At 45.6% G+C, this 18739-nt stretch overlaps 1 protein-coding gene across 1 annotated transcript in view; it reads right to left on the bottom strand.

Annotated features, from left to right (window-relative positions):
* The window catches only part of LOC126412957 (juvenile hormone esterase-like), a 112297-nt gene that overhangs the window by 14509 nt on the left and 79049 nt on the right, over positions 1–18739 (bottom strand). The window contains exon 5 of the mRNA XM_050082849.1: positions 6473–6737. Coding sequence (XP_049938806.1) covers positions 6473–6737 — 265 coding nt within the window. The remainder of the gene's footprint in view (positions 1–6472; positions 6738–18739) is intronic.

Raw genomic sequence — 18739 nt, 5'->3', positions numbered from 1 at the left:
AATGACGCCTTTTTCGTCCCAAAAGAGAATCAGCATAACCTTGCCTGCTGATGGTTCTGTTCGAAACTTCTTTGGTTTTGGTGATGAGGAATGGCGCCATTCCTTGCTCGCTCTCTTCGTTTCCGGTTGGTGGAAGTGAACCCAGGTTTCGTCCCCAGTAACGATTCTTGCAAGGAAGCCATCACCTTCTCGTTCAAAGCGCCTAAGAAGTTCTTCACAAGCATCAACACGTCATTCTCTCATTTCAGGAGTCAGCTGCCATGGCACCCATCTTGCAGACACTTTGTGAAACCGGAGCACATCATGCACAATGTGGTGTGCTGACCCGTGACTAATCTGTAAACATGCTGCAATGTTATTCAGTGTCACTCGGCGGTTTTCCTTCACTATGGCTTCAACTGCTGCAATGTTCTGTGGAGTCACAACTCGTTGTGGCTGGCCTGGACGAGGAGCATCTTCCACTGAAGTCACACCATTTGTGAACTTCCTACTCCATTCGTACACTTGCTGCTGTGACAAACGTGCATCATTGCACTGAACCTTTATTCGTCGATGAATTTCAATAGGTTTCACACCTTTACTACCCAAAAACCGAATAACAGAACGCTGTTCTTCCCTGGTGCAAGTCGAAAGTGGGGCGACCATCTTTATACTGATACTCGGGCGGTATGTGTGCATCTGCACTATGCTGCCACCTACATGCCACTCTGCACGCTGTTTGTAGCACGCTTACCAACTTACAGGATAACGGCGCGAAATTTCTATTTGTTATTACAAGTTTAAGGTTTACATTTGACTCACCCTCGTTTTATAGTATGAGGAACATTCATCTAGGCCTGCATGGAAAGTGTGGTAATAATCGAAGGCACCATGGCAGCTGTGGTCTACGTGAACATTATTGTGTACTACCTGCAGCCCTTCATACTTCATGTCTTCCCTGACAAGGATGGCCCCTTCTAGCAGGATAGCTGTTCGTGTCACCAGGCCAAAATCATGCCACTGTGGTTTGAGGAACGTGATAGTTAATTCACGGTCGTGTCTTGTCCACTAAAGTCACCTGATCACAAAACAACAGAACGCATTTAGGACGCCATAGGTCACCAGCTCCGCCACACAAACAACTGACCCTATTTTACGGGAATTCCCTGCCCTGTGCGTAGAACTCTGCTGCCAGACACTTCCAAAAACGAGACACACCCAGAGACCTACCGAGGAGTTTTTAATTCCATGCCATGCAGAATCATTGCGTTCCAAGAGTTGACCAACATGCTATTATGCAGGTGGTAAAAATGTACATCGGTGTATACAATGTGCGACTGGACCATGATGATCACTCACGTCTTGATAATGCGATGTTCTGAGTTTTCATGCAGCTCTAATTTTTTCTGTGAGTTCTATTACTTTCTTAACTCAGTTTTGCACCTGTTTTCTTCTCTGTCTCAGTCTGACTGCACTTCCCATCTGTCAAAATCTTATATGTATTGGCTCTGAGAACTATGGTACTGAACTTCTGAGGTCATCAGTCCCCCATAACTTAGAACTACTTAAACCGAACTAACCTAAGGACATCACACACATCCATGCTCGAGGCAGGATTCGAACCTGCGACCGTAGCGGTCGCGCGGTTCCAGACTGTAGCGCCTAGAACCTGCTCGGCCAGCCCGGCCGGCCTTATATGTACTATTTCTGTATAAAACGTCCGATGAATTTATCTGAACTCTATGTAGATCGTTTTTAACGTGTTGAATACGGAGTTGCTGCTTGTACGAGTATCTTAAAATTTCGTGGGAGTTTGCTGGGAGTTTGTGGATGCTCCCCTAAGACTTTAATGTTCTTTTTCGAATCCATGCGGCGATGTCGAATAATTTTTCTGTTGTTTCATTTGAGTTTGGTTTGAATCCATCTGTTCTCACCCAGCATATCTCACATATCACCTCCTACAACGGGAGATCAACACCTTTCCGTTCGAAGTCAGTACAGTCCACAATCGGTATGCCGATCACGCAAAATTGCCGTGAGGATTCTACGTCTGCATCTACATCTACATGGGTACTCCACAAATCACACTAAGGTGCCTGGCAGAGGGTTCATCGAACCACCTTCACAATTCTCTATTATTCCAATCTCGTACAGCGCGCGGACGGAATGAACACCTATATCTTCCCGTACGAGCTCTGATTTCCCTTATTTTATCGTGGTGACCGTTCCTCCCTACATTGGTCGGTGTCAACAAAATCGTTGCAACGAAAAACGCCTTTCTTTTAATGATTTCCAGTCCAGCTCCTGTATCATTTTTGTGACACTCTCTCCCATATTTCGCGATAATAAAAAACATACTGCCTTTCTTTGAAGTTTTTTCGATGTACTCCGTCAGTCCTATCTGGTAAGGATCCCACATCGCGCAGCAGTATTCTAAAAGAGGACGGACAAGCGTAGTGTAGGCAGTCTCCTTAGTAGATCTGTTATATTTTCTAAGTGTTCTGCCAATAAAACGCAGCCTTTGGTTAGCCTTCCCCACAACATTTTCTATGTGTTCCAATTTAAGTTGTTCGTAATTGTAATATCTAGGTATTTAGTTGAATTTTCGGCTTTTAGGTTAGACTGATTTATCGTGTAACCGAAGTTTAACGAGTTCCTTTTAGCACTCACGTGGATCACCTCACACTTTTTGTTATTTAGGGTCAACTGCCACTTTTCGCACCATTCAGATATCTTTTCTAAAGCGTTCTGCAGTTTGTTTTGATCTTCTGATGACTTTATTAGTCGATATACGACAGGGTTAACTGCAAACAACCGAAGGCGGCTGCTCAGATTGTCTCCAAAATCGTTTATATAGATAAGGAACAGCAAAGGGCCTATAACACTACCTTGGGGAACGCCAGAAATCACTTCTGTTTTACTTGATGACTTTCCGTCAATTACTACGAACTGTGACCTCTCTGGCAGGAAATCACAAATCCAGTCACATAACTGAGACGATATTCCATAAGCAAGCAATTTCACTACGAGCCGCTTGTGTGGTACAGTGTCAAAAGCCTTCCGGAACTCCAGAAATACGGAATCGATCTGAAATCCCTTGTCAATAGCACTCAACACTTCGGGTGAATAGGGAGATAGTTGTGTTTCACAGGAACGACGTTTTCTAAACCCATGTTGGCTGTGTGTCAATAGACCGTTTCCTTCGAGGTAATTCATAATGTTCGAACACAATATATGTTCTAAAACCCTACTGCATGTCGACGTTAACGATATGGGCCTGTAATTTAGTGGATTACTCCGACTACCTTTCTTGAATATCGGTGTGACCTGTGCAACTTTTCGGTCTTTGGGTACGGATATTTCGTCTAGCGAAAGGTTGTATATGATTGTTAAGTATGGAGCTAATGCATCACCATACTCCGAAAGGAACCTAATTGGTATACAGTCTTTCGAGGCAATCATCCCACCGATGCACCAGGTTGAAGATATCCGTTTGGTAAAATACCGTGTCCAGCTGAGTGGAGAGGTCCGTAAGTGCCTCCTGCGCATACCTGTCCGACAGGAGTCGTCGACTCTACGAGGCCTTCGTTTAGGGACTCGATGCGTGTTATTCGCAATGGTAGAGATCGGGACTCTGGGGCGGGTGCTCCAGTGTCTCCCACTTGGCTTGGCGGAACTTCTGATTCCCTTCCAGACCTTGTGTCGAATCGTGACCAGCACGAAACTTGGCTCACCATTCCACTACGGTGGCTTTCGGGAGACATCTCCCCTATACAAATTCTTCTTCCTCCCTTGGATGTCTACCGGCGTTTGCCTTTCGGCAGCTAAGAAAAATAACAGCACATTGCTCCCGTTTGAATGCATTTGGTAATAACGTCGTCATAGTTCACATACTTGCATTTACCGCACGCACATCGAAAAGACACAAATACCTACACGTCGGTTTTTATATACCCGCATCGGAACAACGCTCTAACGGAATCACACTACTGGCCATTAAAATTTCTACACCACGAAGATGACGTGCTACAGACGCGAAATTTAACCGACAGGAAAAAGATGCTGTGATATGCAAATGATTAGATTTTCAGAGCATTCACGCAAGGTTGGCGCCCGTGGCGACACCTACAACGTGCCGACACGAGGAAAGTTTTCAACCGATTTCTCATACACAAACAGCAATTGACCGGTGTTGCCTGGTGAAACGTTGTTGTGATGCCCCGTGTGAGGAGGAGAAATGCGTACCATCACGTTTCCGACTTTGATAAAGGTCGGATTGTAGCCTATCGCTATTGCCGTTTATCGTATCGCGACATTGCTGCTCGCGTTGGTCGAGATCCAGTGACTGTTAGCAGAATATGGAATCGGTGGGTTGAGGAGGGTAATACGCAACGCCGTGCTGGATCCCAACGGCCTTGTATCACTAGCAGTCGAGATGACAGGCATCTTATCCGCATGACTGTAATGGCTCGTGCAGCCACATCTTGATCCCTGAGCCAACAGATGCGGACCTTTGCAAGACAACAACCATCTGCACGAACAGTTCGACGACGTTTGCAGCAGCATGGACTATCAGCTCGGAGACCATGGCTGCGGTTACCCTTGACGCTGCATCTCAGACAGGAGCGCCTGCGATGGTGTACTCAACGACGAACCTGGGTGCACGAATGGCAAAACGTCATTTTTTCGGATGAATCCCGGTTCTCTTTACAGCATCATGATAGTCGCATCTGTGTTTGGCGACATCGCGATGAACGCACATTAGAAGCGCGTATTCGTCATCGCCATACTGGCGTATCACTCGGCGTGATGGTATGGGGTGCCATTGGTTACAGGTCTCAGTCACCTGTTGTTCGCATTGACGGCACTTTGAACAGTGGACGTTACATTTCAGACGTGTTACGACCCGTGGCTCTACCCTTTATTCGATCCCTGCGAAACCCTACATTTCAACAGGATAATGCACGACCGCATGTTGCAGGTCCTGTACGGGCCTTTCTGGATACAGAAAATGTTCGACTGCTGCCCTGGCCAGCACATTCTCCAGATCTCTCACCAATTGAAAACGTCTGGTCAATGGTGGTCGAGCAACTGGCTCGTCACAATACGCCGGTCATTACTCTTGATGAACTGTGGTATCGTGTTGAAGTTGCATGGGCAGCTGTACCTGTACACGCCATCCAAGCTCTGTTTGGCTCAATGCCCAGGCGTATCAAGGCCGTTATTACGGCCAGAGGTGGTTGTTCTGGGTACTGATTTCTCAGGATCTATGCATCCAAATTGCGTGAAAATGTAATCACATGTCAGTTCTAGTATAATATATTTGTCCAATGTATACCCGTTTATCATCTGCATTTCTTCTTGGTGTAGCAATTTTAATGGCCAATAGTGTATCTTGCTCGCCCCATATATATGAATATAAGATTTTTGCAGGCATACAGGCCTTATGATTTGATAATTATGTTGTAGAGAGTGTTTTTTGTATTGTGTGCTTGAATTTCTATAGAGAAATTCTCTGTTCCATTTTTATTTATTCCACAGTAGATTCAAGGAACTCGCATAGGAATATTAAGTACGAAACTCCCTCGAATCAATTGTGGACAATTTTTCTATGTCGTGGTTACAGCACATGAACTGAGTTCTTTTTTGGGAGAAAGTATGTAAGCCAAGCTTTTGAGCGTATTAACTATCCGAAAAATGTCACATTACAGCCTTAAGCTACTGGTTAAATTATTTAATCAACCTTTTCAGTCGTCTGACCGTCATCAAGTTCATAAAAGTACTCGCAGTATCATGTGATATTGCTGAAGACTTGGCAGATGATTGGTGGCAGCGGTGGTGATAAATCCATTAACAATAGACTGTCAACATATATTAATAGAAATTATGTCGAAAATCTATAAAAACTGTGCTGCGGAGAGCACACGTTCATAACAGGATTGCAGTTTTAACGTGAGTGTGTACACTCCACAGCACAGTTCTTAAAGATCAACGACGTAATTTATATTGCGATAGGATGACAGTGTATTGTCTATGTTTTTATGAACTGGCAATAACGAGTTTATATTTCTTCTAACATGATGCTGTGGATAATCCTATGAACTTGATGATGGTCAGACGATTGGAACTGGTTGTATAAATAAAGTATTTTACCAGCAGCTCAAGACGATAATACGACATTTTTCAAATGTATAAAAGCTGTTGGGCACTCCCTCCTGAAAATATATTAATTTCTGTTTCATTCCAGTGGTTTCGAAATTTGCTAATATTGCCAAACAGCGAAAGCACAGGATGATATACCATCATAAACACATTTTTTAAGTGTCGATCGTAAGATTTCGATTTGTCTCTTGCTGTGCTCATTTCGGCGTCGCACGATTCTGTGTTGGTTTAATCGCCCTAATCGATTTCCCTTAAGACCAGAATCTTCTGGATTTCTCGAAAATATTCGTAGCTAACGCCTGTCCTGAAGCAAATAAAACGATTTATTTACCAAGGGCGCCGAGACGATAGGCGGTTGTGACCAACACAGCGCCCTTCTCCACGAAATAGTGTGGAGTACCATTGAAGGAAAAACCCACTGAGAAGCCGCCACCGTGAATGTAGACCATGACGGGGAAAGGAGCACTCCCCGTAGCCGGCACATACACGTTGAGGTAGAGGCAGTCTTCGGAGCCGTCGTAGTCGGTCTGGGGGCAGCCTCGCGCGAGGGTAAGCGCGTCTCGAACCCCGGACCACGAGGGAGCCGGCTGCGGGTCCTGCGCACGTCAGCACATGGTCAAGACCAATCGCTACTGCCACCAATACATGCACGCGTCACAGTACGACATATTGATCCACACATTTAAACATTAATACACTTTGGGAGGTTCCTACCCCATTCCGTGGCATCTAATAGTCAGGCCCACTAGATGAGTGGGTTGCCAAGCGAGTGCATCAGAAATATTTTCATGATTATCGTACCCACTGAAACTATGCTTGAAATATGAGCCGTAGTGCCTATCAGTTAAGCTATAATTTATTCTCGTCCTTACTTTTTAATGCAACGGAATGGATAACGCATCTGACTAATAGCTAGTGCACATTTCTGATGGCCTCACTCCACTCTGGCAAGGCCATGTTTCCTTCCTGTGGTACATATTTTATCCAAAACTTGGACATCCCCGCAAGAAAATGGAGGTTATGGTGAAATAATTCAACAAAATGGCTACCCACAACTCAATAAACAAGACCACTATTTGTCTGATATATCTCCACTTTTATTGCAATAAATTCTTTCATGCTAATGTTGCAAAATATCTTGCATTACACTTAAACACAATAGTAAAACAAGTGATTCTCCACCCAATGGGCATCATACTATGGTCTCGTAATGTTTCTGTCTATTTCTACTGTGCACTTTCTGGATTGGTAAGGAATCTTTTGCTACTTCATTCTCTCCCACACTCTCATACTCTCATTCATTAGCAACATAACGAATTTACTAACTTTCGTGCTGTACTAGGGAAAATCATGCTTGACCCACTAAATTCGCTACTGTCTCATGCAAAACACACAGATTAAATACACATAATAAATCACACTAACAGTATAAAACTCATCTCTACAAACAAAATGTTTGGTTTTATACTCGTTCGGCTTTCCCACACCAAACAATAGTCATCTCAGATTCACACGTCACTGACCCACGTAATAATTTTCCTACCAAAAACTCTGGAGGATTTGTGCACATCTCCCTGTGCAATTCAACCCTCATGGTGTTGCCGGATAGATGGCTGACTCACCTCACTTCACTCTCAGAGTATCTGAATATCAAACTGGCATCACACGAATGTATCTCATAATGGAAGTTTTGGTATCTTATTTATTTCGCACATGGATCCTCAACTGAATGCTAGCACAAGCACTTCTAATTCTTTTTATTGTCTCATAGTCAGGTTGATACTCACACTGTACTCACCATGTGGAAGTGCTTGTCTCTAATTCAAGTTCTGCACACGGAAATCTTAATTATTTTCAACGTAGATTTAGACACGCAAGTATTTCATCTTAATACTACCACACGCTAGTATTTCGTCTTATCATTACAACACGTCGTTTCCTTGTCACTTCCGAAGAATCCTATGTTCTCCATGAATTTTTATCTGCCTATCTTTCTCAAAACAATTTACATCAGCCTCCCACCAAAAGTTTCTGAAAAGAGAAATTATTAGTTCACCTACACCTTAATATTCTACTTGCATACCATTTTTATTTACCTTCGTTTTTCTGGAGCACACATAGATCACGTCTTCACACCTCAGGAACCAGCGACAGAGTGCTGAAACATGGCCGTTCATGCGGTCATCCCGCGCTTCCGCAGAAGTGAGGAAGGGCCTTGCCACCGTATTGGTCAGCCACATTCCAGGCCCTCTGGTGCTCTGGTCTACTTCACTCTTTGGTTCGGCCAAAGGTGACCAGAGAACCGTCTCAAAGATGATTACAGTATCTACCTTCACTATCTGTGCAGCAGACGACCAGCCATTCATTCAATTCACAAACATTACCAAACTGGATTCAGGGATCTATTTCAAGGAAGTGCACATCTGAATAATTAAACATACAAATTGCCCTTCTTTCCTACGTTGGTAAGTGGCTTCGGTGTATTAAATAAAATTGTGTTATTCTACAAAAAACGCTGTTCTGACAAGAACAACAAAGTATGTTGTTGCACATCTTTTCTACGTCGGGCAGTACTGTACCCTTTCAACTTAAACAACGTTACTCTGCACTGAAGGGCAAAAATCGCAGCAGCAAAAAGTAATTAATGTAGACTAATTAAATTACGGGAACACTTTTGTCTAGGTAACATTTTTAAGTGATTAACATTGCAAATCGCAGCTTAATGCAAGTGTGAAATAAGCCATAGCAAATGTGAAATGCTGGTACATTAATAACCGATGTAAATGCTAAAATGTTGAATGCGAGCATGCAAGGGCGCTTGCGTTGTGTTGTATAGGTGCCGAAGGTCAGTTTGTGGGTTGGGGTTCCAAGCTTGTTGCACTTGGTCGGTCAATACAGGAACGGTTAATGCTGTTTGTGATGGACAACGCTGGAGTTGTCATCCGATGATGTCTCATATGTGCTCGATTGGAGGCAGATCCGGTGGTCGGGCAGGCCAAGATAACGTGTCGGCACTCTGTAGAGCTTGTTGGGCTATACAAGCGGTAGCTGGGCGAGCGTTGGAAAACACGCCGCAGACTGCTGTTCATGAATGGTGTCACAACAGGTCGAAGCACCAGAATGACTACAAATTTGCACTCAGGTCGCTTGGAACAACCACGAGAATGTTCCTGTTGTCAAACAATATCGCAATCCAGACCATAACTCCAAAGCAGCCATGGACGCGGATAGGGCAGCCTTTAAGGCCACCCTGACTGCAGAGACGGAGGAGGCATGCAGCCAACTGCGGCAATTGCGCTCGCAGATGGCGCACGACACCTGTGCGGACGCCGCAGGCGAAGAGAAGACGCCAGCCGCCGCTCCCCTGACGGAGCAGCCGGCGGAAGGACACACCGCGGCGGACACACTGGACACCGAAGAAGACGGAACGCGCCGCAACAACGCCGAAGCCTGTCGGCTCCGAGCAGCTCTGCTCTGACGAGTGGGCTACCGGGGCGATCAGGACGCTCAAGGGCATGGGCTACGTCGTCCGCCACACGGGAAAGACTCAGCCGCCGCGCTTGGCTTCGATGCACGCCCACCAGACACCGATGGACGACCTGGACCCTCCCCCGCGCGAAGTCACCACTGGCAACAGGGCTTTGGGCTCTCACAGCTCAAACTGTAGCACACAGTGCTGCAATACCGTCACGGACTGATCTCTTATGACTAACACTTTGCATGAGATGGTATCCGATTGCATGGTACCCGCATCTAACTTAACTCATCCTTGCATGGCTTATCGCAGTCCGCAAGACATCCGCTACTGCTCTTATTACCCGACCTAACTATCGTAGAGGTTTTTTCCCTTGGCGCTTGCCCTGACACTTTTTTCCCTCTGACCTTCAAACCGCTTCCCTTCGTTCGACTTTCGACCCAATCTGTCTCCAGATGAGCACGTATTAATGGTTAACCTTAACCAGACGTACGCAAACATCGCAGTACCCACATCCTGCGACACCTCACTTTAGTGAACACTAACCCTTATGCACAGATGGCAGTAGACCTTTTGAGTTGGCCATGATGCCGGTGTGGGCGTGGAGGGGCTCCACTTCTTAAAAACAAAATCCAGCTGTAGGTCGTGCGTGTAGCACGCAGAGAGGTTGGTTTCAGGCCATCAGCTGGCCTCCTTCTAACCAAACACGACTGTCACTGGCACTGAAGCAGAACCAGCTTTCATCTGAAAACCAAAAAGACCTCCGCCCTGCCCTCCAATGAGCTCTAACTTGACAGCACTGAAATCGCAAGTGGTAGTGGTTTCCGGTCAGTGGAATGCATGCTAGATGGCATCTACCTCGGAGTTGTCCTTGAAGTAACCGATTAGTCACCGTTCGTTGTGTCACTGTGATGCCAAATTCTGCTCAAATTGTTGTTGCAGATGCTGAACGATGCTCCAGAGCCATACGCTGAACACGATGATCTTCCCTCCCGGCAGTGCCACGTGAGCGTCCGGAGCCCAGTCTTCCTGTACCCTTACATTCTCGTGACTACCGCTCCCAGCAGTCTTGTACAGTAGCTACATTTCTGCCACGTCTTTCAGCAATATCTCAGAAGAAACATCCTTCTCGTAGCCCTGTTATACGGCCTAATTCAAACTGAATGAGATGTTTGTCACCTTAATGGTGTTCTTGACTAACATCTACTCATCACGTCCAGGCTCAAAGGTAACTTACGAGGTGCATTCAAGTTCTAAAGCCTCCGATTTTTTTTCTAATTAACTACTCACCCGAAATTGATGAAACTGGCGTTACTTCTCGACATAATCGCCCTGCAGATGTACACATTTTTCACAACGCTGACGCCATGATTCCATGGCAGCGGCGAAGGCTTCATTAGGAGTCTGTTTTGACCACTGGAAAATCGCTGAGGCAATAGCAGCACGGCTGATGAATGTGCGGCCACGGAGAGTGTCTTTCATTGTTGGAAAAAACCAAAAGTCACTAGGAGCCAGGTCAGGTGAGTAGAGAGCATGAGGAATCACTTCAAAGTTGTTATCACGAAGAAACTGTTGTGTAACGTTAGCTCGATGTGCGGGTGCGTTGTCTTGGTGAAACAGCACACGCGCAGCCCTTCCCGGACGTTTTTGTTGCAGCGCAGGAAGGAATTTGTTCTTCAGAACATTTTCGTAGGATGCACCTGTTACCGTAGTGCCCTTTGGAACGCAATGGGTAAGGATTACGCCCTCGCTGTCCCAGAACATGGACACCATCATTTTTTCAGCACTGGCGGTTACCCGAAATTTTTTTGGTGGCGATGAATCTGTGTGCTTCCATTGAGCTGACTGGCGCTTTGTTTCTGGATTGAAAAATGGCATCCACGTCTCATCCATTCTCACGACCGACGAAAAGAAAGTCCCATTCATGCTGTCGTTGCGCGTCAACATTGCTTGGCAACATGCCACACGGGCAGCCATGTGGTCGTCAGTCAGCATTCGTGGCACCCACCTGGATGACACTTTTCGCATTTTCAGGTCGTCATGCAGGATTGTGTGCACAGAACCCACAGAAATGCCAACTCTGGAGGCGATCTGTTCAACAGTCATTCGGCGATCCCCCAAAACAATTCTCTCCACTTTCTCGATCATGTCGTCAGACCGGCTTCTCCGAGCCCGAGGTTGTTTCGGTTTGTTGTCACACGATGTTCTGCCTTCATTATACTGTCGCACCCACGAACGCACTTTCGACACATCCATAACTCCATCACCACATGTCTCCTTCAACTGTCGATGAATTTCAGTAGGTTTCACACCACGCAAATTCAGAAAACGAATGATTGCACGCTGTTCAAGTAAGGAAAACGTCGCTATTTTAAGTATTTAAAACAGTTCTCATTCTCGCCACTGGCGGTAAAATTCCATCTGCGGTACGGTGCTGCCATCTCTGGGACGTATTGACAATGAACGCGGGCTCATTTTAAAACAATGCGCATGTTTCTATCTCTTTCCAGTCCGGAGAAAAAAAATCAGAGGCCTTAGAACTTGAATGCACCTCGTATACCCACGACCGTTGGTGCGTGTATTTGAAGCAAACCTGATCCGCATCGTCATAGTGGCGCTACTAGCGCAACTCTTACGAGACTGGCAAGAGATCTGAATAAACATCATCTTTCAGATGTAGAAAGATGCCCTCCAGCATTCTTTTATGTCGCACAACTCCTTCTTCAGGCATCGATAGGTACAAACTTTATTTATTTATTTACTCAGTGCTTTATTCTGGAGATATTGAGATCTCCAGGTCCTCAGATCAAATCAAACACCTCACCTTAATTTGCAAAATTTTACACACCTCTATAAAGGACACTTGTCGCTTTTGAGCGCTATATACAGGGTTTTAGGAATACGAGAGCAGATTTTTTTGTTGATGACTGAGGACAGTGTACTGAACAACGTTATATCGGTATGTACTTCATCTGCAGACTAACAATTATAACTACTAGGAGTAGTATGTTTCTACACTCATGCTCATAAATTGAGGATAATGCTGATACAGGCTGAAACAACACTCTGGTGGGCGGACTGCAGGTTTAAATCACCTCGGAGTATGACCATGCGGTGCATTTGACCCGTAGTCGTCGCACAGTGGTGCTGGCTGCAGTCCACATACGCAAAGGTGTGTTGGTACATGTCAGAGTACGGTGCAGCGAGTAAGTGTGCAGACGTTTTCAGACGTGCTAGTGGTACAGTGTGTTGAAATGGCTCAAAGAACACATACTGATGACGTTATGAGGGGTAGAATACTAGGGCGACTGGAGGCTGGTCAAAAACAGCTGATCGTAGCACGGGCCCTCTGTGTGATCTCAAGATTATGGCAACGATTCCAGCAGACAGGAAACGCTTCCAGGCGCTACAGTACGGGACGTCCACAGTATACAACACCACAAGAAGACCGATATCCCACCATCAGTGCCCGCAGACGGCCATGGAGTACTGCAAGTAGCCTTGCTCGGGACCTTACAGTTGCCTCCAGACACACAGTCTACAGACGACTGAACAGACATGGTTTATCCGCCCAGAGACCCGCAAGGGCATTCAACTGACCCCTGGTAACAGGAGAGCCCTTAAAGCCTGGTGTCAAGAACACAGTACATGGTCATTGGAACAGTGGTCCCAGGATATGTTCACGAACGAGTCCAGGTATAGTCTCAACATTGATTCTCGCCGGGTTTTCATCTGGCGTGAACTAGGAACCAGATACCAACCCCTTAATGTCCTTGAAAGATAGACGTGTGGAGGTCGTGGTTTGATGGTGTGGGGTTGGATTATGATTTGTGCACGTATACCCCTGCATGTCTTTGACAGAGGAACTGTAACAAATCATGTGAATCGGGACGTCATTGTGCACCAGTATGTCTGTCTTTTCTGGGGTGCAGTGGGTCCCACCTAACTCCTGATGGATGATAACGCACGGCCCCACCGAGCTGCCATCGTGGAGGAATACCTTGAATGGCGAATGGAGTGGCCAGATTTTTTTCCAGACCTAAACCCCATCGGGCACGTCTGGGATACTCTCGGTCGACATATCGCTGCACGTCTTCAAACCCCTATGACACTTCATGAGCTCCGACAGGCACTGGTGCAAGAATGGGAGGCTATATCCCAGCAGCTGCTCGACCACCTGATCCAGAGTATGCCAACCCGTTGTGTGGCCTGTGTACGTGTGCATGGTGATCGTATCCTATATTGAAGTCGGGGCACATGAGCAAGAAACAGTGGCGTTTTGTAGCACATGTGTTTCGGGACTGTTTTCTCAACTTATCACCAATACCACGGACTTACAGATCTGTGTCGTGCGTGTTCCCTATGTGCCTATGCATTAGCGCCGGTTTTGTGTAGTGCCACCTTGTGTGACACCACATTCTGCAATTATCCTTAATTTATGAGTATGAGTGTAGATAGGTTAGTATCTTCAAGTAGTTGTGCCAAGAGAATTCATCAATGCTTACGAGGGCTGTTCGGGAAGTAAGCTCCAATCGGTCTCGAAATGGAAATGACAGTGAAAATCCGATGATGCTTTGCACAGATGTGTTGAGCAGTGTCTCTAGCAAGCCTGTCGATCGTTTCATGAATCTCTTTTTAGTTCTGAGCACACAGTGAACACGTAAAGATGCCTAGACCAACAGAGTCTCGCACTAAGTATGGGTCCTGCCGAGAGATTTCTCCTGATTTCATGCAACCCCACATAACGTAACTCTGAAGCATTTCTTTCTTCATGAAAATTCTTGGCCGCACACTACAGCGGCAATGAGGACACCCCTGCAGAGTTTTAGGTGGAACGTGTTTGATCAACCACCATGCATTCCGGACTTGGCTCTCTGCTCACGTGAACCGCTGGCTATGAAGACGTTTTGGTGCAGACCACGAACTGCAGACCAGCGTAGAGAAACCACAGGCAGCTGTTTTTTATGATAGGGCGTTGGAAAGTTGGTACAATACTACGATAAATGTCTAATTCGGAGGGGCGCCTATGTAAAGAAGTAGATGGAAGGTATAGCAAACTGTTGCAAATAAGACATTTTTGATTATCACTACGGTTTCCATTTCGCGACCGATCGGTCCTTACTTTCCGAGCAGCTCTCAGTTTCGGCTAACGTTTCGTCAAACTACTGCAGCAATTCGTTTCAATACATCAAATATCTTGATTATTGGCCACCTGGCTGACAAAACAACACACACATCAAACAAAGTTTTGCATCATCCCGGTTCCCAGAACTCCTGAAGATAGACGTTGACTGTGGGTATTGTACACAGACACAGTCCCTTTGACTGTTCAGAGATGTCACTTAACCCGCACAAAGACGTAAACCACCATACATGAGCAGTGCCTGGCCCGACAGCCGATCAGTTCCAGTCATTCCACCAGGAAGGACGTATACGGCTCGTGTTGTCTGTAGTTCAACCATGCCTAAACGGTCAATACCGCGGTTCGATCGCGTCCGCATTGTTACTTTGAGCGAGGAAGGTCTCTCAACAAGACAAGTGTCCCGGCGTCTCGTAGTGAACCAAAGCGATGTTGTTCGGACATGGAGGAGATACAGAGAGACAGGAACTGTCGATGGCATGCCTCGCTCAGGCCACTCAAGAACTACTGCTGCAGTGGATGACCGCTACCAAAGGATTATGGCTCGGAGGAACACTGACAGTGACGCCACCGTGTTGAATAATGCTTTTCGTGCAGGCACAGGACGTCGTGTTACGACTCAAAAGGTGCACAATAGGCTGCATGATGCGCAACTTCATTCCCGACGTCCATGACGAGGTCCATCTTAGCAACCACGACACCACACGGCGCGTTACAGATGGGCCCAACAACATGCCGAATGGTGTGCTCAAGACTGGCATCACTCTCTCTTCACTGATGAGTGTAGCATATGCCTTCAATCAGACAATCGTCGGAGACGTGTTTGGAGGCAACCCCGTCAGGCTGAATGCCTTAGACACACTGTCCAGCGAGTGCAGCAAGGTGGATGATCCCTGCTGTTTTGCGGTGGCATTATGTGGGGCCAATGTACACCGCTGTTAGTCATGGAAGACGCTGTAACGGGCTGTACGATACATGAATGCCAACCTCCGACCGAAAGAGCAACCATACCAGCAGCATAATGGCGAGGCATTCGTCTGCATGGACTACAATTCGCTCCCCCATCGTGGGCATCTTGTGAATTACTTGCTTCAGGATAACGACATCGCTCGACTTGAGTAGCCAGCATGTCATACAGACATGAGCCCTAGCGAACATGCCTGGGATAGATTGAAAAGGGCTGTTCATGGACGACGTGACCCATCAACCACTCTGAGGGATCTGAGGGATTGCCGCTGAGGAGTGGGACAATCCGGACCAATAGTGCCTTGATGAGCTTGTTGATAGTATGCCACAACTAATACAGGCATGCATCAATGCATGAGGACGTGCTACTCGGTATTAGAGGTACCGGTTTGTACAGCAATCTGGACCATCACCCCTGAAGGCCTCGCTGTATGGCTGTACAACACGCAATGTGTGGTTTTCATGAGCAATAAAAACGGCGGAAATGATGTTTATGTTCATCTCTATTCCAATTTGCTCTCTGTTCCAATTTTCTATACAGGTTACGGACACGCCCGGGTTCCCGGGGTCCGCTTCCCGGCGGGGTCAGGGATTTTCTCTGCCTCGTGATGGCTGGGTGTTGTGTGCTGTCCTTAGGTTAGTTAGGTTTAAGTAGTTCTAAGTTCTAGGGGACTTATGACCACAGCAGTTGAGTCCCATAGTGCTCAGAGCCATTTTGAACCAGGTTACGGAATTCTCGGAACCAAGGTGATGCGAAATTGTTTTTTGTGTGTGTATTTACGATATCTAATAGGCAAGGTTGTCCCCTAGCAATGGCGTTCTACGCGTCAACCAGTGATCACTTGCAATCAACATCGGAACGGAGAAAGTGCCTTCCTTTGCTTATGCTGACTACGTTTGCTTTGCAGTTAAATCCATAGCAAATCTAACGGTAGTGGGGAACTTAAACGTCTTTAACACCTTCGTCGGTGCGCAGCTAAACAAGAGAAAGCCGACGATGCTCCATATAGGAGGAGGCATTGGTGATGCTACCCATCTCGATTGACGTGCAACGAGAACACAGCACGGAGTTTACTGGTGCGCGGTACCAGATGTGGTGGCGACAAAAAACAGGACAGACATGTTGCACTAGATCACAGCCACAACATGAATTTATCCTGACAGGGACTTGGATCTCCTGTAAAGAGTGCACACAATTAGACTATCTACAGCTATGGAACGCTGATGTTACCAACATCACGAGGAGTACGTGGTCTCAGTAGTACCAGACATAAATGTCGGACATTACTGAACATCCGCATGCGTAAAACTATCACCAATGACACACCGAGCTTAATTAATAACTTAACGTCATAATGGAGGCCATGCAGTATAATGCTACCAATAAACGAAATTATGTTATCAATAACCTTTCGCCGTATTAGACTCTACTACAATGAGTTTAGTTATCTATACACAAAAGTTGACAACATCCGTCCACCTTAGACCAACACGAGAATTTATACCTTTCTCACAGCAGATGACAGAGAAAACAGTCACATTCAAAAATAGCAGCAAGCCAAATGGAACACCATCTGGAGAAGTAACCATAATTGTGTATTACCACCACGCGTCCGATCTACATGGTATCTAATCAGTAACGACAAAGTTATCACCAATGAGATGTTCCACGTCATCCACCTGAACCAACACCAGTATGCGCCACATGCTGTCACGTGGACACCTTAATTCACATGCTGATCACGGCACAGGATCCGCACAACGTCCACATCAGTTAACAAGGCCAGAAAAAAAGATAACCCTGCAGGAACCACAATGCCGCCGGTTGGATTACACCGCTGCTTATATCACCAATACTTGAAGAGTACTGTGCTTGTATGGAATATGAACATGCAAAGATAAGTGGAAAAAGCGATTATGTTGACACATATGGTGACATGTTGAAAATTATGATGCAGAAGCGAATCAATTTCTTTTGAGTCAGTACCTAGTACTAAATAACATATCACAAGCACATGAAAAAATCGCAGCTTGTCGTTCTCAGAACAAGGAGACACCACACTCAGAACACCAACATCTGGAAACTGACATACTACTCAAATTAAGATAGGATGTGGAAAAAACTGCAAACTCAAACATTCAAGAAGAAGAAATTTGATACAGGCAGTACGCTGAGATAGGAAAAAAAAGTTTCAGTACAAGGTACAAAAGAATCCTTAAGTTAATATCAATATTATTCGTATCTTTTCCTTTATTTGGGAAGGAGCCAATTTTAGTTGCACAAGAAGACATTTTAAAATAGACGATTTCTATTTACATTCATTTACGTGAAGAACAGATTTTGCTCGCCATACTAAGATGGCAGTTTTCTTTTTACTTATAAAGAAAAAAGTAAAGCATAGCTGGTTGAGGCATTACGAGGTTGGAATGGAAGATGGTTCGCGTCCTGATACATCCAATTTTTTTTCTACCTTCGCATTTTCTAAAATCTTATGGAGTTTCCCACGAAATCTGTAGAGATAATTTCTGTAGTATTTGATGTTATAAGTGCGCTCTCTATCATGAGGGAGTTCGTCCCATTAGGTGAACATTTGTAAGCTGATGTCCCTCCTGGAGTAGACGTGTATCTTTCCTTTTGTCTTATTACACGTCCGCGTTTATCGAAGTTTTTACTTCTGTACGCCACAGACATAACAACATGATTAGCATATCGTCAAAAAAGGAAATGTGCATTTTATCAGGTGACCTTCCATTCAGGAGGCTGTTGCACGCAGCGACTGTTATATTGACTTGTAAATAATAGATTTCAGCTATCAGTCGTCCTTTTGAAATCTTATTGGCAGATCTAGATTTCAGCTAGAAACTAGCCATTCTCAATGCACTATCATTTTTGATCAATGCATGTAATGCCTGTTGGTCGGCCTTCATCCACAGTTCATTGAATACTAATATTCACATTGATCAAAAACGATAATGCATTGAAAATGGCTAGTTTCTAGCTGAAATCTAGATCTTCC

Source organism: Schistocerca serialis, chromosome 7 (assembly GCF_023864345.2).
Source record: "Schistocerca serialis cubense isolate TAMUIC-IGC-003099 chromosome 7, iqSchSeri2.2, whole genome shotgun sequence".
Lineage (NCBI taxonomy): Eukaryota > Metazoa > Arthropoda > Insecta > Orthoptera > Acrididae > Schistocerca > Schistocerca serialis.
This window is presented reverse-complemented; position numbering and strand designations above follow the sequence as displayed.